This window comes from Pomacea canaliculata, linkage group LG5 (assembly GCF_003073045.1).
Source record: "Pomacea canaliculata isolate SZHN2017 linkage group LG5, ASM307304v1, whole genome shotgun sequence".
Taxonomy (NCBI): domain Eukaryota; kingdom Metazoa; phylum Mollusca; class Gastropoda; order Architaenioglossa; family Ampullariidae; genus Pomacea; species Pomacea canaliculata.
Genome location: NC_037594.1, coordinates 28668503 through 28692242, shown reverse-complemented (window position 1 = coordinate 28692242; position 23740 = coordinate 28668503). Strand labels below are relative to the sequence as shown.

General features: G+C 39.1%; 1 protein-coding gene across 5 annotated transcripts; it reads right to left on the bottom strand.

The window, feature by feature from the left end:
* Window positions 1-804: 804 nt before the first annotated feature.
* On the bottom strand, window positions 805-23422 carry LOC112564761. 5 transcript variants are annotated; one of them, XM_025239822.1, is made up of 10 exons: window positions 7270-7522; window positions 6567-6787; window positions 5975-6237; window positions 5298-5447; window positions 4183-4316; window positions 3808-4030; window positions 3281-3538; window positions 2876-3001; window positions 2547-2690; window positions 805-1899 (listed from the first exon to the last, which is right to left on the bottom strand). In XM_025239822.1, exons 3-10 carry the CDS (start codon window positions 6138-6140, stop codon window positions 1820-1822), a joined length of 1281 nt encoding a protein of 426 aa, XP_025095607.1. In that variant the 5' UTR covers window positions 6141-6237; window positions 6567-6787; window positions 7270-7522; the 3' UTR covers window positions 805-1819. The 5 variants fall into 5 exon arrangements, 4 of the variants coding, with proteins under 4 accessions (XP_025095607.1, XP_025095603.1, XP_025095606.1 ...); XM_025239818.1 differs by lacking the exons at window positions 3281-3538; window positions 3808-4030; window positions 4183-4316; ... (2 more) ...; window positions 6567-6787; window positions 7270-7522 and adding exons at window positions 19523-19765; window positions 20006-20240; window positions 20386-20519; ... (1 more) ...; window positions 22163-22427; window positions 22762-23422; XM_025239821.1 differs by lacking the exons at window positions 2547-2690; window positions 2876-3001; window positions 3281-3538; ... (4 more) ...; window positions 6567-6787; window positions 7270-7522 and adding exons at window positions 18736-18867; window positions 19054-19179; window positions 19523-19765; ... (3 more) ...; window positions 22163-22427; window positions 22762-23417.
* Window positions 23423-23740: the final 318 nt, after the last annotated feature.

Here is a 23740-nt window from a genome sequence, read left to right as displayed (position 1 = left end):
AACAATGATTAAATAAAATTCTTTCGCGGGCCAGGTAAAATGTCATAGCGGGCCGGATGTGGCCCGCGGGCCGGGTGTTTGACACCCCTGCCTTAGGGGATGTAGTTCCTTAGGCTTCAACCACAGACTGATATAATTATTAAAAACGCTCACAGCCTTCGATAACACTTTTACACTTTTTCTTCTTAACATATTCTTTCAAAGTAACGCTTCTTAAAGATTTAAAAAAAAGTTTGTTTATTTTATTGTAATATATATACATGTATATTCAATGTGAGCACGTATCGGTATATGTGTGTGTTCTGGTTTCAGTCAATGGAAATACATGTATATATATATAGTTCACCATTACATGCTTCACTGATTTCATCTATTGTCCCATTGTAAATGTGTGAAGTTGCGGAAGTCGTGACAAGAAGGGGAGAAAGGGTACCGTGGGTATTTCAAAGTGACGCCAGTTTCGCAGTCCGGACGATACTCGGGTGCATGTTTCTGCTATTATAAATAACTCGATCGTCTCTCACTCTCCAATTGCATGTAATTAAATGTTAGTTTTTTCCCTATATTTTCTTGTACTTTCACGTTCACATAAAAAATACTTATTAAAAATAATTTTGTTTGTCGATACCTATACTATTAAACTGGGAATTACCTAACCGCACACGTACACAAGTTCTTTGTTGCATTAAACCTTCTGAATTTTGTGACCCTGGTAGTTTTTTTTTTAAGAAGCTAGCCTATATCCATTTTGCTCAGTCTCTCTCTCTCTCTGTTATATTTCAGTGTTGCACACAATTATAGAAGGCCAAGTCCAGATGTTTTAATAGCCAACTTTAGTGAAATTTGATAATCAAACCAATATGCAAACATTTTTGTATGTTAATTCTTCACACTGAATGCTTGTTTGATACATGAAAACGTTAAATGACAACTTCAGCAGCTTACACTAATTCCACTACTAAAACTATCAATCGTGACAAGAATAGCACGTGACATTAAGTTGTAAGATAAAAGGTATGTTATTAAAAAATATAATAGGAAACTGTCTCATAAACATTCAATTTCACAAAAATGTACATCTTGTAGTCTGATCTTTAAAAAATGAACACATAATTCCGATTTTTAATAAATTGTACAAATGTGAAAGAAGTTTATTGGGAAAAAAAGAAGATTCCACTCTACTTGCACACAAACACGTGCACGTACACACACACCCACACCCACTTTCCCATATACACACGGAGATTATAGTTCTTTTGGCCTGCCATCCTAGGCCTCCCATTCTCCAACCAATATCCTCATCATCTCCATACACAACATAAAGGAAAACACTAGACTGTAAAACTTTCAGGACCAGATACACTGCAAAAAACAGCTTACCAGTTAGAGTTAATCTTCGTTTTTCAAACATAAAGAAATAAAAAAAAAAAACCAAACAAACCTAGACTGTATAAATTCTATTTCGTTAGTTCGACAGAGCAATCTTTTCAGTACACGTCCATCACTGAGTATTTACAATATTTATATTTGCATAAAGGGGTCAGAAGAACTGAATTTTCCAATTGTGTGAGAGAGAGAGAGAAGAGAGAGAGGGAGGAAAGAAGACATTTTCCTTTCATCAAAGCATGGTATGGAATCGAAGTTCTACAGCACATAAAAATATTTGTTCTCTCTAAATACAAATGACATCCAGAATTCTCATATGCACCGTGTCATCTGTCCGTCAGTTGGTGAAATGAATTAAAAGTACGGCGGGATTTCCGAAGTGAGAGGTGCTACCTTTAAGATACTCAGATTTTCAAGGTGTAATGTGTTATTTTCAAACAACCTGAAGATTTTCCCTGGGTAGGTCGATCGTGCCGGTCGTTGGAGGCTGTGTCACATCAGCTACGCCTTGCTCTGCGAGACCAAAATGACAAAGAAAAAAATGATGAAAACCTTTTAACGACGACCAACTTAACATGCGTCGAGTGAACACACTCACACACACACACATCACTCATATGCAATTATCCAGTCTTATACTTTATGGCACACGTGCACGCTCTCTTTTAAACTCGTTTTGAACGTGTGTGTGACGAAGAAAAAACTAGCAATACAGTGTAAAATCCCATGTATAAAACTGTATGTTTGTTGGTTTATTTATTTAATAGGAAAGTGCTTCCATCTTGCGGCGATTTCACACTATGTTTTTTTTTGGGGGGGGGGGTGGGGAGGAAACCGGAGTACCCTGAAAAAACCCCCGACGCCCAGCCCTGTGGACAAATGTCACATACAGAGAGTGTCCCGAGATGAGATCTGAACACTGAGCCTCTCACTGCAATGGCGACAATCAATAACAACTATAAAAATCTGGAAATATTGTAAGGTATATAATTCCTTGCTGGATTGAAAAATAGACAAATTAAGTTGATTAATTAAAAATAAACATTGCTGGAACCTAGGTGAAAATATTATCAAGTGATAAAATTGAAACTGAAAGCGGGGAAAAAAATCTCATTAATTTGATTTTGAAAGTATCCGGTGAATATTTGGAAGTTATATACCTTCGTTGTTGATCTGATACGGGGTTCCAGCTGCAGTTTTAACCAGTCTGATGACGACGAGCACCATCAGCGACGATGTGATCAGAGCGGCGCCATACAAGTAAAAAGATGTATCTACTCGTTTCAGGGCGCTCTCCATAGCAACTGTACAGATAAACGACATAATCAGACTGTTTCTAAAGTAGATATCAAATCGCACGGCACGCATTTTCGTCACCTGCTCGTTATGAACATAAAAATATTGCACATGACCATGTCACTGCGTATTTAATATTTCAAAGCAAATACTTTTATTTTGTTGAATTGTTTAATGTTTCTTTGTTGCTTACCTGTGCTCTTCTCCTCTATAATGGAACCGACACCCGACGCAAAAGTGAGGCACCCGACTGTAAGTCCCAGGCACTCGCGTCCCATCACCAGTGGAATCAGGTTTCTTGTGACTGGTTCTCGCAAACCTATAAAGGTATAAAAGGTCAAAGTTAAAGCAATCGAGTGATTAAAAAAAGCAGCTTATATACGGAAAGATTCAATAATCAGTTTAGGTAATGCTTATGTTAGGACTTTTACTGAATCTGCTTTGTACCACAAAGTTGTTTCTGGACAGTTAACCTAAAGACCGTTACTAAAGACTGTTCTTAGATTAACGTGTGTCTGTCGTAATGATCTTAATAGCATGAACTCTACAAATAAATCACAACCATGTTCAAATATTCTGATGGAAGGCAATATATTACCATATCCTAGGCCGTAGAGGACGCTGTAGATGCATGTGTATGGCAAAGCATCAAACCATTTGACTGACAGGGACAAAATTCCCATTAGAAAACCCAGGGTTGTGATCAGGACCAAGGATGCATCCCTTGTCAGCTTTCCGTAGAAGCAGCAGCTGGTTATCATAGCAAGCAAGGCAGCAAACAAGACAGCAGACAGTAGAATCACGGACGCAAAGGTGTACCAGATTCCTACCAGTATTACTGGAATATCGAGCCCCCCTGAAGGAGAAAAAAATTCCATCGTTAATTAATTAAAGACTGTAGTTGATATAACTGCTACTATTAATAGTGGATATCTAAGCTGTTGGATGATCTCATACCCCTCTTTATCTCTAAAAATCAACATATTTCACGGCATCATTTTACAAAACTAATTGTTTATTAAATAGGATTCCGCGTTCTTTGATCACTCAGTGTGTACACCAGTAATGCTGTAACCCTGCAGTGTGTTAGCCTAGTGTTTGCTGCTGTAGTGAGGGTGTACCCACCTATTCCCGTGAAGAGGAAGACGCCACCCATGGCGTAGAGTAGCGGAGACTTGAAGACACGCAGGGCCTCGGTGTTCATGATGCGGCTGCGCAGACTCTGACGAGGGTTCTCGTTCATGTACAAGTTCAGAGGGACCAGAGCAGAGGAAGCCAGGAGACACAGTCCGTAGATCCCACACATGATCCCCAAGATGGCTCGCCAACTCAAGTTATCGCTCGGTAGCTGACAAATATGCAAGAGGCAGCTGTATGCAGGTGAGAGCACATACGCTCATCCACACAAAAGTCTATTAAAATGGGACTCTGAGTTCTAATATATACCAATAATCTCAAAATTATAAATAGAATGAAATTAAAGGAATAGCCGGTACTAACTGGAGTAACCTCGAGGATCAGCTCCACAAGGATCTCCGAGAAAAAAGTGAAGAGGACAATGAGGATCCTCACGTCCCCGAAACATTCCAGTATGGCCACCAGCGCAGCGGTGTACAGAAAGTTGTTGCCCACACCTGCAACACACACCTTGCTTCAGAATGTGATTTGTATCTTGACAACAAGATTTTAGAACAAATATCTTTATACTCAAAACTCTAGTTTTATCTCGCTCATTGATGTCTCTCTAACCCTATCCCATCCACTTCCTCTTTCTCTCTCGTCCTCATACGTTACATGTAAAAGTGTCGATGCAGTTTGGATATTTCTCTCCCGCTTATAGCATCCCAGCTAACTTCACTGTGACAAGTGTAATTCGCCATATGGTGTCTGGTGGCCAAGGTATTTTTTCCTGTATACTGGGTAAAACTGCCCGCAAGATGTTATTTCCGAAAACTTGTGTGAACATATCCCCTTCATTTCTCTAAAAGTAAAAGCACTACAACTCAGAGAACACGGCCAGATATCAATGGTCAGTTGCTCAACACATTTGTCATCAAAAAACAACTTTAAAATCTATTTGGAAAATCAGCTTTTTGTTGTGCACAACATAATTTCAGAACTGTTTAAAACCTAAAACTGTTTTAAATAAGATAAATCTGCTTAAGCCAGACTTAGTTCCCATCAGCACTGTTTAGCAATTGCGCCGAACATTTAAATGCTTAGGAGTTGTTTTGAGAAAAAGTTTCTGAATTTGTTTAGAACAGTTTTAAGTTTTCGAAACACGTTGTGCAACTAGCCTAAGGACTTACCCAGATACAGTCAGTGGGACAGCTGGGACTACATGTTAATGAGTTTCTGTGAATGAAAGGGACGTAACGAGCTTGACCTTTCTGTAGGGTCATGTTTGTAGACGTGTACCGTGAAAAAGAAAGGAATGTATTTACTCTGTAGGAAAAATCACTTTGCACCGAGCTTTACCCTGTCACTACAAAATTTTACCTTCGAGCTTGGCAAAACATCTGTCGCAGCTGGACAAACGTGAAATTTTTGTCAATCGTGCCGAACTAAGGCAGGATAAGGTCGTTGACTGAGGCAATAATTTGAAAAAAAAAAACCTGGTAGAACGCAGAAGACGAAGGTAACAGCTTGCTCATTCTCCAGATGCAAGAAAGATGTGATCAGACATCCAAGACATGTCAATACTGCCCCAACCGCCGCTACAGGTCGGTAGTTGAACAGAGTGATGAGAATACCGCTCACTATACCTGTAATATTATACATTAAACACAGTGATCAGAATACTGCTAACTATACCTGTAATATTATACATTAAACACAGTGATGAGAATACTGCTAACTATATATGTGATATGAATGCCGCTCACTGCTCCTCCAATAGAAATAAATACAAAACACAGAAAGAAACCGACTTCAAAAACATCAAAAATTACGTTTAACAATAATAACAACAACAATAACAACAATAATAATAACAATCATCATCATCATCATCATCATCATCTACCATTCCTACTAGACATGCGCTGTTATTGTATTTTTCAACTTGCCTGTGGCAAACACATCGAAATTCTGTCGTCTGGTGATGTAGGAAGTCAATTCTCAGTCAGTGCTTAATGACCCGTTTCCGGCTTGAGCTAGCACGCATATAAGTTGAAAAGACAGAGGCAGAGAATGAGAGCAGTACTACCACAGAAAGGAAAACACACACACACACAAAACCAAACAAAGAAATAAAACGAGAACTCCAAGGGTTTAACAAATGTTACAGTACCAGAGACTCCGTAGGCGATTGTGTATGTACTCCTGTATTCCCAAAAAATGAGTACAAAGTATCGACATCTTCCAGCCCAATGCCTTGAAGAATGACTAGCCACATCATGTCTGGAAACAGAACAACTGCAGGCATGATGATGACAGCAGCAAGGAAGATGAGGCATTGCATCAGAATTTTATTCCTCAGTTCGCCGTCCACAGCCCCTGTAGGAACCGGGACTTCCAGACCAGTTGCGGTGGGAGCGATTGTCCTCTGTGAGCCTTTAACCAACGAGAAGTCGTCTTCAGATGTCAAACATTTTCACTTTTTGAGTATGTGCATATCTAAACGTGTATCCTATGCTTGTTTTGTTTGAGACCGCGGTTTCTAGTTCTGCGAAAAGCAAGTAGTTTTAATATAGTGTTCATGGTGTTTGCTTACTTCAAACGACAGATCGAGTTCATTCCCTTTGAGCTCAACGAGTCAATTCATTGTATTTACAAGTAGTTGTAGCTCATAAAATGGAAATCATTTCAGCGAAATGTAAAATGGACATACCTGTAAGTCTGGTAATTACAAAAGAAACAATTTATTTTCTCTTCATGCATACCTCTTCTGCGGGACTCTCAGTTCTCCCTGATATCTCTTCAGAAAGTTTTTTCATTCGTTCGAGGACCTCCGAGACCAGCGTTCTCTGCACACTCGCGGGCTCCATGTTGACCTCTTCTGGAAGGACTTGCAGTCACTGTCTACCGTCTGCTGTCCGACACTGACCGCCGCCTGTCGCCAACTGTAGACTTGTTTCCGTCACTTGAGCTGTTAAATCAGAACCTGGCTTTTCCCCAGCCAAAAATAAAGTTAGCAACAACTAGAAAAAAGAAATTGAAAATGTATTCACAGCTGAAAAAGAGCTTTAGAAACAAATAGGCGAATAAATATATTATGTTAATGTTTATCTTATATAAGTTTAAATGTAAGAAATGTCAAAAGCTATCAGGTGTAACGAGTACCAAGAGTAGAAAACAGGACAAGGAACAGAAAAGTTTGACTATTTGTTAGCCTCCCTTTTAATACTACGTTTCGAACCTTGGAGTACAGTGAGATGATAGTAAACAACATTTAAGTGCAGAAAGGTGATAATTTTTGTAGGACTTTGTTCTTGTGGCAGGTTGAAAATACAATCCGCCTGATATTTCTTTTACCAGAAAACTGCAGCTGGAAGAATAAGTAGTCAACTTAATGTGATCAGGATATGTGTTAGCACGAAGAAGCATACATGGAGTCTTTTTGACTAAGTGATTGAGAAAACCTACCTTTTTTTTTATCCAGGGTCAGATAAGACACACGCCCTGTACGACGAGCGCTGCATGCTGGGTAGAAAGGTTTCCGGATGTTTACAGGGTTGATGACATTCCTCCCTCGGTCTCTACTGTGATGCTAATGAACCTCCATTACTTCTGTCATCAAAACTCTCTTCTCCCTCCCTCTTCTTTCTCCTGTCATCCCATCAACAGTAATACGCTATACTCAGCTTAATTCGACTGTCAGACAGGGGAGCTCATCGTCGTCCCTGCAGAAGCACGACAGATTTCTCTCCCATGACAGCTAACAGTCGAGTAACGGGCCGCAGCACGCGCAGGACCAAAAGCACAAAATGAACACTAAATGCATGTATATGCAAGAATTAGGTCATACTTTCTTGGACTCTAGGATATACAAACAAGCTGTCGATTGAAGTATATCAAAAGATCAAAAGTAGTAACCCCCAAACGATGCCGATGCTTAAAATAATTTTATAGGCCTCCTGAAGCGCGGATGAGACAGGCTTCACAGTAAGACAAGTCGGTCCTGTCACCCGTATCTTGATAGGCTTTAAAAGACGATGTAGACATGGAGGATGACAACGAAAAGAAGATGACGAAAAGCGAGGAAGAATGTGTTTCAGACGAAGAATGCAGCAGGACTAGGCTAGGCAAACCCAACATCAAAAATTGCTACCAGTGAAATGAAATTTTTCTAGTGATCACGGCATGTCATGCAACTGGAGATAACTTCTGAAAGCGAGTGTTAGTGAAATGCCGTACCTGGGGTTTTGAAATGAATACAGTTGCCTGAAATTTCTTTTATTTTTGAGAACCTGCATCGACATGCAGCAAAAGCATTGCGACATGACAAAGACCAGATGACCACTCTCATCCACGACCAAAACTTACTAAAGACTTTGTTTCAAACGTCGTTTAACTTCTTAAAAATTACAATTGTAAAAACCTTCCACCTGAAAAATTGATAAGTTTGTAATATTTGAAGCTGCATATCTCACAAAAGCGACCTTGCAAGTTTTTAAAAAGAATAGGACAACAGTATAAAATGATTCTTTTAAAAAATATGTTTTAGGTGTATTTAGTAAATTAGTATTTGAAATGGAGTACTTGAAATATGGTGTCTTAGTGCAAAATGACTACTCGCAAAACTTTTTTTTTCAAATTTTAATGTGTTTTTTCCAGTATGTCTTTTGTGCAGATTATTTTGTCAGTCAGTTGAGTAGAATCCAGCGTTGGTAGCTTATGCAAAGGGGGTCTAAGATTTCACGATGCTACATATGAGAGCTTCAAACATGGTCCAAAATAAATAATTATAGCTGTGACACAAATCTCTTAAAACAGCAGTATCTCCAAAACTAATGAAGATAATCGGATTTTCGTTTTCATTCTTATATTTTCTTGTACTTTCACGTTAACATAAAAAATACTCATTAAAAATAATTTCGTATGTCGATACCTACTATTAAGCTGGGAATTACCTAACCGCACACATCAGTTCTTTGTTGCATTAAACATGAATTTTGTGACCCTGGTAGTTTTTTTTTTAAGAAGCTAGCATATATATCCATTTTGCTCAGTCTCTCTCTCTGTTATATTTCAGTGTTGCACACAATTATAGAAGGCCATGCAAGTCCACATGTTTTAATAGCCAACTTGCGTGAAATTTGATAATCAAACTAATATGCAAACATTTTTGTATGTTCTTCACACTGGATGCTTGTTTGATATATGAAAACGTTAAATTTAAGCAGATTACACTAATTCCACTATTACAATTATCAATCGTGACAAGAATAGCATGTGACATTAAGTTGTATAAAAGGTATGTTATTTAAAAATATAACATAAAACTGTCTCATAAACATTTATTTACACAAAAATATGCATATTGTAGTCAGATCTTTAAAAGATAAACACAATTACGATTTTTAATAAATTGTAGAAATGTGAACGCAGTTTATTGGGAAAAATAAAGAAGATTCCCCTCTCTGTTGCACACAAACACGTGCACGTACACACACACACACACACCTTTCCCACATACACACGGAGATTCGTTATTGCTGCGAGAGCTCAGATGAAGGGTGTGAGTATCTGCCAAAGTCAGTATACACCATTATAAAAGCACTGTAAATATAATCCAGTTATAAACACAAATATATGTAAAAATGACATCTTAAACAATCTTCAAAACCATTGGCCAGTAAAACAAAACTAAACTATTCATACAAATCTTAGCCTTGCTACTAAACCTATCCCTCCACTCATACACCATTGCGCTGTAATGTGTTATTTTCAAACACTCTGAAGATTTTCTCTGGGTAGGTCGACCGTGACGGTCGTTGGAGGCTGTGTCACATCTGCAACGCCTTGCTCTGCGAGACCAGAATGACAAAAAAAATGATGAAAACCTTTTAACGACGACCAACTTAGCCTGCGTCGAGTGAACACACACACACACACACAACTCTCACTCACATGCACATTATCCAGTCTTATACTTTATGGCACACATGCACGCTCTCTTTTAAACTCGTTTTGAACATGTACGTGACGAAGAAACAAGCAGCCATACACTGTAACGTCCCATATATCAAACTGTATGTTGGTGGTGTCGTGATAGAGTAGTGCAGGGCTGTAGTGTGGGTTTGCACATCTGCTTACTGAGAAATGACGTCATTTCTATTTCTAGAAATGACGTCATTTACGCAGGCGCGTGTGGGAGCTTAGGCTCGTGGTGGCTGTGAAGCGTGATTGGTTGTGGTATGTCAGGTGGCGTGACTGGCCAATGGAACGGGGTTTGGGACAGAAAGATCTAGATGCAAGCTCAGAGTTTTTGGCTAGAACTTCTGGAGAGTGACATCAGCGTCTGGGTCTTTGTGAACTTTTGTGGAGTAAAGTTGACTGAAGTCGGCTCGAAGCTGTCTAAAGTCTTCACTGCAATCCTGCCTGAGGAGTGTGTCGACTTAACAGTTGATTTCAGAGGTGCGTTGACCCGCTCTATGTATTTGTGTATTCCCTTTTTGTCGTTTGGTGATGATAATTAACGTTCTTTCAATACACTAAATATCCTCGGGTTTATGCGTACTTGGGGGCTAGAGCTGATCAGAAGTGTTAATTAATAAGCAATTTAGTGTGATAGCACGCTGTAAGCGTCGACGGGATTTGGGATGTGGGTATCGACGTTGCGTTCTACCGGTGATAGAAATCGTATCACCTACCAGATCTACGGTTCCCGCCCCAGGTTTGCGACAGTTGGTTTATTTATTTAATACGAAAGTGCTTCCACCTTGCGGTGATTTCGCACTATAGGGTGGAGAGGAAACCGGAGTAGCATTAGAAAAACCCCGACGCACAGCCCTGAGGACGAATGTCACATACAGAGAGTGTCCCGAGACGAGATCTGAACACTGAGCCTCTCACTGCAGTGGCGACAAGCGAGTGTTTTAACCACTACACTACCGGACGCCCCGTTATATGTATATTAAACGATAAAGTGGTCACCCAGTTAAATCAATAACAACTATAAAAAAAATCTGGAAATATTGTAAGGAATATAATTTCGTTGCTGGACTGAAAACTGGACACATTAAGTAAATTAATTAATAATAAACATTGCCGGAACTTAGGTGAAAATATTATCAACTGATAAAATTGAAACTGAAAGAGGGGAAAAAATCTCATTAATTTGATTTTGAAAGTATCCGGTGAATATTTAGTAGTTATATACCTTCGTTGTTGGTCTCATACGGGGTTCTAGCTGCAGTTTTAACCAGTCTGATCACGACGAGCACCATCAGCGACGATGTGATCAGAGCGGCGCCAAACAGGTAGAAGGGTGCATCCCTTCGGCTCATAGCATCTGTACAGATAAACGACATAATCGGACTGTTTGTAAATATAAAATCACACACACAAAAGCGTATACATTTTCTTCACCTGCTTGTGATGCACATAAAAACATTACACATGACAATGTCACTGTGTATTTCATATTTGAGAGTCAATTCTTTTTGTTTTGTTGAATTGTTTAATGTTTCTTTGTTGCTTACCTGTGCTCTTTTCCCCTATAAAGGAACCGACACCCGACGCAAAAGTGAGGCACCCGACTGTAAGTCCCAGGTTTTGCATCCCATCACCAGTGGAATCAGGTTTCTTGTGACTGGTTCTCGCAAACCTATAAAGGTATAACAGGTCAGAGTAAAGCAATCGAGTGATAAAATCGTTGTCTCTATTTTTACAAAAAAAACAGTTTATATATGGAGAGACTGATTAAGCAGTTTACTCTACTTATGTTACGACTTTTACTGAATTAACTCTGTAACTCTGTACCACAAAGTTCTGGACAGTCAACCTAAAGACCGTTATTAAAGACTGTTCTTAGATTAACGTGTGTCTGTCGTAATGATCTTAATAGCATTAACTCTACAAATAAATCACAAAATGTTCAAATATTCTGATGGAAGGCAATATATATTACCATATCCTAGGCCGTAGAGAACGCTGTAGACGCATGCGTATGGCAGAGCATCAAACCATTTGACTGACAGCGACAAAATTCCCATTAGAAAACCCAGGACTGTGATCACGAGCAAGGATGTATCGCTTGTCAGCTTTCTGAAGAAGTAGCAGCTGGTTATCATAGCAAACAAGACAGCAGACAGTAGAATCACGACCGCAAAGGTGTACCAGTGTCTTACATGATTTACTGGAGTATCGAGCCCTGAAGGGGAAAAAATCATCTTTAATTAAAGACTGCAGTTGGTATAACTGCTACTATCAACAGTAGATATCTAAGCTGTTGGGTGATATTGCCCATCTTTCAGCCATTCTATCTCTAGAAATCAACATATCTCACGGCATCATTTTACAAAGCTAATTGTTTATTAAATAAGATTCCCGCCTTCAGTAATCCCTCAGTGTGGACAGAAATAATGTGTTAGCCTAATGTTTGCTGCCTTAGAGAGGGTGTACCCACCTATTCCCGTGAAGAAGAAGACGCCACCCATGGCGTAGAGTAGCGGAGACTTGAAGACACGCAGGGCCTCGATGTTCATGATGAGGCTGCGCAGACTCTGACGAGGGTTGTCGTTCATGTACAAGTTGAGAGGGACCAGAGCAGAGGAAGCCAGGAGACACAGTCCGTAGATCCCACACATTATCCCCAAGGTGGCTCGCCAACTCAAGTTATCGCTTGGTAGCTGACAAATATGCAAGAGGCAGCTGTATGCAGGCGAGAGCACATACGCTCATCCACGCAAGGATGTATTAAAATGAGACTTTGTGTTCTATTATAAACCAATAATTTCAAAATTATAAATAGAATACAATTTATGAAATTGCCGGTACTAACTATAATAAGCGCGAGGATCAGCTCCACAAGGATCTCCGAGAAAAAAGTGAAGATGACAACGAGGATCCTCTTGTTCCCGAAACATTCCAGTATCGCTACCACTGCCGCGGTGTACAGAAAGCTGTTGCCCACACCTGCAACACACATCTTGCTTCAGAATGTGATCTTTAGCACCTTTAAAACATTTATTGACAACAACATTTTAGAGCAAATATCTTTATACTCAAAACTCTAGTTTTATCTCGCTCATTGACTGTCTCTCTTACCCTATCCTGTCCACTACCTCTTGCTCTCTTGTCCTCATTCGTTACATGTAAAAGTCATAACATATTAACTTCACCGTGACAAGCATAATTCGCCATAGGTGGTAAGAGAAATTTTTTTCCCCTGGAGACCAGGTAAAACTTCCCTCAAGATGTTATTTCCAAAAACTTGTGTGAATATATCCCCGTCCTTTCTCTAAAAGTAAAAGCACTCCAAATCAGAGAACAGGACAAGCAACACAGATATCAAGGGGGGAGGGGGGAGAATTGGTGTTTCACGCAGTGTCAGCAACTAAGTCTATATTACGGCAAGTAGCCAGCCCTGTAAACAGATGCCACGTGCAGAGAAAACAGATATCAAGGGTCAGTTGCACAGCACATTTCTAATTTAAAAAACAACTTTAAAATTTAGTTAGAAATTTTTGTTGTTGTTATGCACAACACAATTTTAGAACTGTTTAAAGACTAAAACTGTTGTAAATACGATAAAACTGCTTAAAGGGATTGAAAAGGAAACTAAAACTGCTTAGAATGGCTTAAACAGTAGGATACATTTGAATCTCGTCTATTTATATGAGTGTTCATGTGGAAAACGTTGAAGGTTTTTAGTAGAATGTTGTGTTTAATAAGAGAAATGACACGGGACTCTTTTTTTGCTTCCACGAAGTCTCGTTCTCCGTCACGTGACCCTATGACGTGTGGTTTCCATAGTGACAACCATGCCTCGAGAATGTGCTGCACCCGACTGCCACGAAAAGATGGAAAAGATTCAAAATTGTCTTTTCATCAGTTTCCGACAGACAGAGCCTTACAAGCCTGACACACAGAGTGCGTCATACAATAAAATGACGTCAAATCTTTGCAATGACCTCAGACACTTCCTGTGCGTGTGATGTCATAAGGAGACTGACATCACAATAAGACTCCTCTGCTTGATCATCTCTGGAAGCTATCGTGGTTACTCAGCGGAAGGACACAAAGGTCGATTTCACTGGATTTTTTCAATGTTTATAAACATCGGCAACCGAAATAGAGCTAATAAGTGATAATCAAGTGAGAAACGAATCCTTTATTTCTCCTGTATTGCTCTCGTGCTCTGTAATTGTAACTAAATATATGTTTGAAACGTTTGACCGTTGACAGCCTTATCACATGCCTTGAGTATCCCTTAAATCTAGACTTTCGTTCCCGTCAGCACTTGTGCCCACATTTAAATGCGTAGGAGTTGTTTTGAAAAGAGTTTCTAAATTTGTTTGTTTACAACAGCTTTTAAGTTTTCGAAACCCAAGAAACTAGCCCGAGGACTTACCCAGATACAGCCAGCGGGACAGCTGGGACCACATGTTAATAAGAAGATTATGTGAACAATAGTGACGTCACGAGCTTGACCTTTTTGTAGGGTCATGTTTGTTGACGTGTATCTTGGAAAAGAAAGGAATGTATTTACTCTGATTTTAGGAAAAATCATTTCGCATCGAGCTTTACCCAGTCACTACAAAATTTGACCTTTGAGCTTCGCAAAACATCAGAGTGTCGCAGCTGGACAAACGTGAAATTTTTGTCAATCTTGACCGAACTAAGGCAGGATAAGGTCGTTGACTGAGGCAATAATTTGAAAAAAACCTGGTAGAACGCAGAAGACGAAGGTAACAGCTTGCTCATTTTCCAGATCCAAGAAAGATGTGATCAGACATCCAAGACATGTCAATACTGCCCCAACCGCCGCCACAGGTCGGTAGTTGAACACAGTGATGAGAATACCGCTCACTATACCTGTAATATTATACATTAAATACAGTGATGAGAATACTGCTAATTATGTATATTATATGAATGTCGCTCACTACTCCTCAAATAGAAATAAATGCAAAACACAGAAAGAAATCCACTTCAAAAGCATTATAAATTACGTTTCATCATCTACCATTCATTACATATCTACTAGACATGCGCTGTTATTATATTTTTCATCTTGCTTGTAACAAATACATCGAAATTCTGTCGTCTGGTGATGTAGGAAGTCAATTCTCAGTGAGTGCTTTATGACCAGTTTACGGTTTGTGCAAGCACTCATATCAGTTGAAAAGAAAGAGGCGGAGGATGAGAATTGCCAGAATTGCCCTCTGGGATAAATAAAGTCTTATCTTATCTTGAGAGCAGTACTACCACAGAAAGGAAAACACAAACAAAAAGACAAATACAACGAGAACTCCAAGGGTTTAAGAAATGTTACCGTACCAAAGACTCCGTAGACGATTTTGTATGTATTCCAGTATTCGTGAGCAAGGTAATCGAAGATACTGACATCTTCCAGCCCAATGCCTTGAAGAATGACTAGCCACATCATTTCTGGAAATATAACAACTGCGGGCATGATGATGACAGCAGCAAGGAAGATGAGGCATTGCATCCGAGTTTTATTCCTCAGTTCGCCGTCCACAGCCCCTGTAGGAACAGGGACTTCCAGACCAGTTTGGAGCCTGAACGATTGTCCTCTGTGAGCCTTCAAACACAGAGAAGTCGTCTTCAGATGTCAAACATTTTCACTTTTTGAGTGCGTGCATATCTAAACGTGTGTTTGAGCGATGTATGAATGTACATACCTCTATGTTTGTTTTGTTTGACATCGCGGTTTCTAGTTCTGCGAAAAGCAAGTAGTTTTAATATAGTATTCATGGTGTTTGCTTACTTCAAACGACAGATTGAGTTCGTTCAGTTACAGCTCAACGAGTCAATTCATTGTATTTGCAAGTAGTTGTAGCTCATAAAATGAAAATCATTTCAGCGAAATGTAAAATGGACATACCTGTAAGTCCGGTAATTACAAAAGAAACAATTTTTTTCTTCATGCATACCTCTTCTGCGGGACTCTCAGTTCTCCCTGATATCTCTTCAGAAAAATGTTTCATTTGTTCGAGAACTTCCGAGACCAGCGTTCTCTGCACACTCGCGGGCTCCATGTTGACCTCTTCTGGGAGGTTAATGACAGTCACTGTCTACCTGTGACCTTCGATCTCTGGTTCTTCTCAAGATGAAGTCAGTTACCAAATGAGCAAGTGCACGGCATATGCAACTTCGCGCGCTTTTAGAACGATTGTGGAAGACATTAAACAAAATCTCTTCCTAGTTCGCTGTCACGTTTATACCTGCTCAATAACGACAATTGGGGTAACCGGAGATGGCCACGGTCCACTGATTTCTTTCTAGTTATGTCTATTTCAGTGATATCACGAAATGCCTTACCGTATTTTTTCCTGTTTCAGACAAGATTATACTAAAACACTGTCTTCTGGTTTCGGAGACAGGTCTTTTTCAGTGATAATTTAGAACATTTACTCGAAAAAATGCTGAACCTCAGTATCCATCACTGCACCCGGTCGTTTGTGGCGATGTGCACCTTTAGTTTAGAATCGGAAATTTCCGATCTAGGAGGAATGTAGTCAAGGAATTCATTCACAACTCAAAAAAAGCTTTGGAAACATCTAGGCGAATAAATATATTATGTTAATGTTTATCTTCTATAAGTTTAAAAGTAACAAATGTAAAAAGCTATCTGGTGTAACGAGTACCAAGGGGGAGTAAACAGGACAAGGAACAGAAAAGTTTAACTATTGGTTAGCCTCCCTTTTAAGACTACGTTTCGAACCTTCACGTCAATGTTCTTCCGTTGTAAAGAGAAAAATCCTCATTAAAGATATTAAGATATCAAATTGAATGTCACTAGTCTGCTGTAAAGTAAGAAAATTGAGATTTTCTTTTAAAAACGTGTACAATTATATGATTACTCATAAACAAAAGCATATCAGGGCCTAAAACATGAATAGAAATTAAGTAGTATCTTTAGAAATAGAAATAACAGCATTTTATTATTTTATTTTGATAATCAAACCAATATGCAAACATTTTTGTATTTTCTTCACACAAAATGCTTGTTTGATATATGAAAACGTTAAATAACAACTTAAGCAAATTACACTAATTCCATTATTACAATTATCAATCGTGACAAGAATAGCACGTGACACTAAGTTTTAAGATACAAAGCATGTTATTTAAAAATATAATAGGAAACTGTCTCATAAACATTCAATTTCACAAAAATGCACATCTTGTAGTCAGATGTTTAAAAGATGAACACACAATTCCGATTTTTAATAAATTGTACAAATGTGAAAGAAGTTTATTGGAAAAAAGAAGATTCCTCTCTCTCTTGCACAAAAACACGTGCACGTACACACACACACCCTTTCCCACATACACACGGAGATTCGTTATTGTTGCGAGAGCTCAGATGAAGGGTGTGAGTATCTACCAAATTCAGTATACACCATAATAAAAGCACTGTAAATATAATCCAGTTATAAACACAAATATATGTAAAAATGACATCTTAAACAATCCTCAAGGCCATTTGCCAATGAACTAAAACTAAACTATTCACACCAATCTTAGTCTTGCTACTAAACCCATCCCTCCACTCATACACCATCTGCAAACCACTGCACAGCGAAATAAACAAAACCCATTAAAAAATTAAAACCAAATTCCTTTGGCCTGCCATCCTAGGCCTCCCATTCTCCAACCAATATCCTCATCATCTCCATCCACAACATAAAGAAAAACACTAGACTGTAAAACTTTCAGGACCAGTTACACTGCAAAACACAGTTTACTAGTTGGAGTTAATCTTCGTTTTTCAAACATAAAGAAATAAAAAAAAAACTAGACTGTATAATTTCTATTTCGTTAATACAACAGAACAATCTTTTCAGTACACGTCCATCACTGAGTATTTTACAATATTCATATTTGCATAAAGGCGTCAGAAGAACTTAATTTTCCAATTGTTTGTGTGTGTGTGTGTGAGAGAGAGAGGGAGTTCTACAGCAAGTGAAAATATTTGTTCTCGCTAAATACAAATGACATCCAGAATTCTCATGTGCACGTGTAATCTGTCTGTCAGTTGGTGAAATGAATTAAAAGTACGGCGGGATTTCCAAAATGTGAGGCTCTACATTCAAATACTGAGATTTTCAAGGTGTAATGTGTTATTTTCAAACACTCTGAAGATTTTCTCTGGGTAGGTCGATCGTCCCGGTCGTTGGAGGCTGTGTCACATCTGCTACACCTTGCTCTGCGAGACGAAAATGACAAAAAGAAAATGATGAAAACCTTTTAACGACGACCAACTTAGCAAGCAAGCGTCGAGTGAACACACTCACACACACACACACTCTCACTCACATGCACATTATCCAGTCTTATAACTTTTAAAACTCTTTTTGAACGTTTGCGTGATGAAGAAACAACCAGCCATACAGTGTAACGTCCCATATATCAAACTGTATGCTGGTTGGTTTGTTCATTTATTTCATAGGAAAGTGCTTCTTCCTTGCGGCGATTTCAAAGTACCCGGACAAATACCCCGACGCCCAGCCCTGAGGACGAATGTCACATACAGAGAGTGTCCCGAGACGAGATCTGAACACTAAGCCTCTCACTGCAGTGGTGACAAGTGAGTGTTTTAACCACTACACTACCGGACGCCCTGTTACTTGTATATTAAACGATAAAGTGGTCACCCAGTTCAATCAATAACAACTATAAAAAAATCTGGAAATGTTGTAAGGTATATGATTTCGTTGCTGGAGTGAAAACTGAACATATTAAGTAAATTAATTAATAATAAACACTGCCGGAACTTAGGTGAAAATATTATCAACTGATAAAATTGAAACTGAAAAAAAGGAAAAAATAAAAAGAAAAAAAGAAAAAAAGCGGGGAAAAAATCTCATTTATTTGATTTTGAAAGTATCCGGTGAATATTTACAAGTTATATACCTTCGTTGTTGGTCTCATACGGGGTTCTACCTGCAGTTTTAACCAGTCTGATGACGACGAGCACCATCAGAGACGATGCGATCAGAGTGGCGCCCGACAGGTAGAGGGGTGCATCTATTCGGGTCATAGCACCTGTACAGATAAACGACATAATCAGACTGTTTCTAAATATAAAATCACACACACATGCGCGTATGCATTTCATTCACCTGCTTGTGATGCACATTAAAACATTGCACATAACCATGTCACTGCATATTTAATATTTGAAAGCAAATTCTTTTTGGTTTGTTGAATTGATGTTTCTTTGTTGCTTACCTGTGCTCTTCTCCCCTACAATGGAACCAACACCCGACGCAAAAGTGAGGCACCCGACTGTAAGCCCCAGGTACTCGTATCCCATCACCAGTGGAATCAGGTTTCCTGTGACAGGTTCTCGCAGACCTATAAAGGTATAATAGGTCAAAGTTAATGCAATCGAGTGAGAAAATCATTGTCTCTATTTTTACAAAACAAAACAAACAAACAAAAAAAAAATAAAATAAAACAAAACAAAAACCCCAGCTTATTTATGGAAAGATTCAATAATCAGTTTAGGTAAGGTTTATGTTAGGACTTTTACTGAATGAACTTTGTGCCGCAAAGTTGTTTCTGGACATTACCCTAAAGACCGTTACTAAAGACTGTTCTTAGATTAACGTGTGTCTGTCATAATGATCTTAATAGCATGAACTCTACAAATAAATCACAAAAATGTTCAAATATCTGATGGAAGGCAATATATTACCATATCCTAGGCCGTAGAGGACGCTGTAGACGCATGTATATGGCAGAGCATCAAACCCTTTGACTGACAGGGACAAAATTCCCATTAGAAAACCAAGGGCTGTGATCAGGACCAAGGATGTCTCCCTTGACAGCTTTCTGAAGCAGCAGCAGCTGGTTATCATAGCCAACAAGACAGCACCCAGCAGAATCACGGGAGCGAAGATGTACCAGTACATTACTTGTTTTACTGGAGTATCGAGCCCTGAAGGAGAAAAAAATTCCATCTTTAATCAAATACTGCAGTTGATATACTTGCTACTATCAACAGTGGCTAAGTTGTTGGATGATCTCATACCCATCTTTCAGCCTCTTATCTATAAAAATAAACATATTTCACGGCATCATTTTACAAAGCTTATCGTTTATTAAATAGGATTCTTGTCTTCTGTAATCCCTCAGTGTGTTAGCCTAATGTTTGCTGCTGTAGCGAGGGTGTACCCACCTATTCCCGTGAAGAAGAAGACGCCACCCATGGCGTAGAGTAGCGGAGACTTGAAGACACGCAGGGCCTCAGTGTTCATGATGCGGCTGCGCAGACTCTGACGAGGGTTGTCTTTCATGTAGAAGTTGAGAGGGACCAGAGCAGAGGAAGCCAGGAGACACAGTCCGTAGATCCCACACATGATCCCCAAGGTGGCTCGCCAACTCGAGTTCAGCACAGCATACATGTTAGGTAGCTGACAAATATGCAAGAGGCAGCTGTATGCAGGTGAGAGCACATAGCACTTCCACACAAAAATCTTTTAAAATGGGACTCTGGGTTCTATACCAATAATCTCAAAATTATAAATAGAATGCAATTTAGGAATACCCGGTACTTACTGCAATAAGCGCGAGGATCAGCTCCACAAGGATCTCCAAGACAAAAGTGAAGATGACAATGAGCATCCTTTTGTTCCCGAAACATTCCAGTATCGCCACCACCGCTGCGGTGTACAGAAAGCTGTTGCCCACACCTGCAACACACACCTTGCATCATAAAATGATTTTTAGCAACCCTTAATACTTTTATTGACAAGATTTTAGAGAAAATATCTTTATACTCAAAACTCTAGTTTTATCTTGCTCGTTGACCGTCTCTTTCTGACCCTGTCCTGTCCACAACCTCTTTCTCTCTCGTCCTCATGTAAAAGTGATATCATAGCTAACTTCACTGTGACAAGTGTAATTCGCCATAGGGTTGTCTGGTGGCCAGGGGAATAATTTTTCCTGGAGACTGGGTAAAACTAACCGCATGATATTATTTCCAAAAACTTGTGTAAATATATCCCCTTCCTTTCTCTAAAAGTAATAGTACTAGGGCTCAGACGACAGAACCAGCAAAACAGATATCAAGGGTCAGTTGCACAGAATATATATAATTAAAAACAACTTTAAAATCTATTAAGAAAATTAGCTTTTTGTTGTGCACAACATAATTTCAGAACTGTTTAAAAACTTAAACTGTTTTAAATAAGATAAATCTGCTTAAGACAGACTTTCATTCCCATCAGCACTTGTTAGCAATTGTGCCGCACATTTAAATGCTTAGGAGTTGTTTTGAAAAAAAAGTTTCTGAATTTGTTTAGAACAGTTTTAAGTTTTCAAAACACGTTGTGCAACTAGCCTAAGGACTTATCCAGATACAGCAAGTGCGACAGCTGGGATCACATGTTAATGAGATAATGTGAACAAAAGTGATATCACGAGCTTGATTTTTCTGTAGGGTCATGTTTGGAGACGTGTAGTTTGAGAAAGAAAGGAATGTATTTACTCTGTAGGAAAAATCACTTTGCACCGAACTTTACCCGGTCACTACAAAATTTCACCTTTGAGCTTGGCAAAACATCAGAGTGTCGCAGGTCGACAAACGTGAAAGTTTTGTCAATCGTGACCGAACTAAGGCAGGATAAGGTCGTTGACTGAGGCAAAAAAAAACCAACAAAAAAACAAAAAAAACAAAACAACAAAAAACAAAAACAAAACCAAAAACCAACCAAACAAAAAAACAAAAAACAAAAACAAAACCTGGTAGAATGCAGAAGACGAAGGTAACAGCTTGCTCATTCTCCAGATCCAAGAAAGATGTGATCAGACATCCAAGACATGACAAAACTGCCCCAACCGCCGCTACAGGTCGGTAGTTGAACAGAGTGATGAGAATACCGCTCACTATACCTGTAATATTATACATTAAACACAGTGATCAGAATACTGCTAATTATGTATGTGATATGAATGCCGCTCAATACTACTCCAATAGAAATAAATGCAAAACTCAGAAAGAAATCGACTTCAAAAACATTATAAATTACGAAACATAATAGTGTTTATTATAATAGTATAAGTATAATAATAATAATGATTTATTCATTCATTACTAGACAAGCGTTGTTACTATATTTTTCACTTTGTAGCAAACACATCGAAATTCTGTCGTCTGGTGATGTAGGAAGTCAATTCCCAGTGAGTCCTTAATGACCCTTTTCCGGTTTGTGCAAGCACTCATATAAGTTCAAAAGACAGAGGCAGAAAATGAGAGCAGTACTACCACAGAAAGGAAAACACAAACAAAAAGACAAATACGAGAACTCCGAGGGTTTAACAAATGTTACCGTACCAAAGACTCCGTATACGATTTTGTATGTATCCGTGTATTCCTGAGCAAGGGAGATTAAGGTACTGACATCTTCCAACCCAATGCCTTGAAGAATGGCTAGCTCCATCATATCTGGAAACATAACAACTGCGGGCAAGATGATGACAGAAGCAAGGAAGATGAGGCATTGCATCCGAGGTTTCTTTTTCAGTTCGCCGTCCACAGCCCCTGTAGGAACCGTGACTTCCAGACCAGTTTGCAGTCGGAACGATTGTCCTCTGTGTGCCTTCAAACACGAAGTCGTCTTCAGATGTCAAACATTTTCACTTTTTGAGTGCGTGCATATCTAAACGAGTGTTTGAGCGATGTATGAATGTACATACCTCTATGTTTGTTTTGTTTGAGATCGCGGTTTCTACTTCTGCGAATCGCAAGTAGTTTTTAATATAGTGTTCATGGAGTTTGCTTACTTCAGTTCGTTTAATTACAGCTAAACGAGTCAATTCATTGTACTTTCAAGTAGTTGTAGCTCATAAAATGAAAATCATTTCCTCAAAATGTAGAATGGACATACATGTAAGTCTGGTAATTACAAAAGATAAAATTCTCTTCATGCATACCTCTTCTGTGGGACTCTCAGTTTTCCCTGATATCTCTTCAGAAAGTTTTTTCATTTGTTCGAGGACCTCCGAACCAGCGTCTCTGCACACTCGCGGGCTCCATGTTGACCTCTTCTGGAAGGACTTGAAGTCACTGTCTACCGTCTGCTGTCCGACACTGTCCGCCGCCTGTCACCAACTGTAGACTTGTTTCCGTCACTTGAGCTCTTAAATCAGAACCTGGCTTTTCCCCAGCCAGAAATAAATCTAACAACAACTAGAAAGAAGAAATCGAAAATACAATGTGATTCCCCTTCGCTACAGTCACAGTCATTGACCTTCTCTGGTTCCAGTCAAGATGAAGTCAGTTACAAAATTAGCAAGTGCACGGGGTGTGCAAATTTAGCATTTACAGAACTTTTAGCAAGATTGCTGGAAGACATTAAAGTAAAATCTCTTCGTAGTTCGCTGCCACGTTTATACCTGTACAATATGTACAAGAACGACACACGTTTGGGGTCACTTGAGATGGCCACGGTCCACTGATTTCCGAGTTTTGTCTATTTCAGTGATATCACGAAACGCCGTACCGTTTTTTTTTTCCTGTTTCTGACAAGATTATGCTAAAACAATGTCTTCTGGTCTCCGAGACAGGTCTTTTTCAGTGAACCTCAGTATCCATCACCGCACCCGGCCGTTTGTTGTGACGTGTACCTTTAGTTTAGAATCGGAAATTTCCGATCGGGGAGGAATGTAGTCAAGGAATTCATTCACAAACTCACAAGGGGCTTTAGAAACTAATAGGCCAATACTATATTATTTTAATGTTTATCTTTTATACGTTTAAATGTAAGAAATGTAATAAGCTATCTGAATAAAGTAGGTGGAACGAGTACCAAGGGGGAGAAAACAGGACAAGGAACAGAAAAGTCTGACTATTTCTGTTAGCCTCCCTTTAAATACTACGTTTCGAACCTTTACATCAATGTTATTCTGTTGT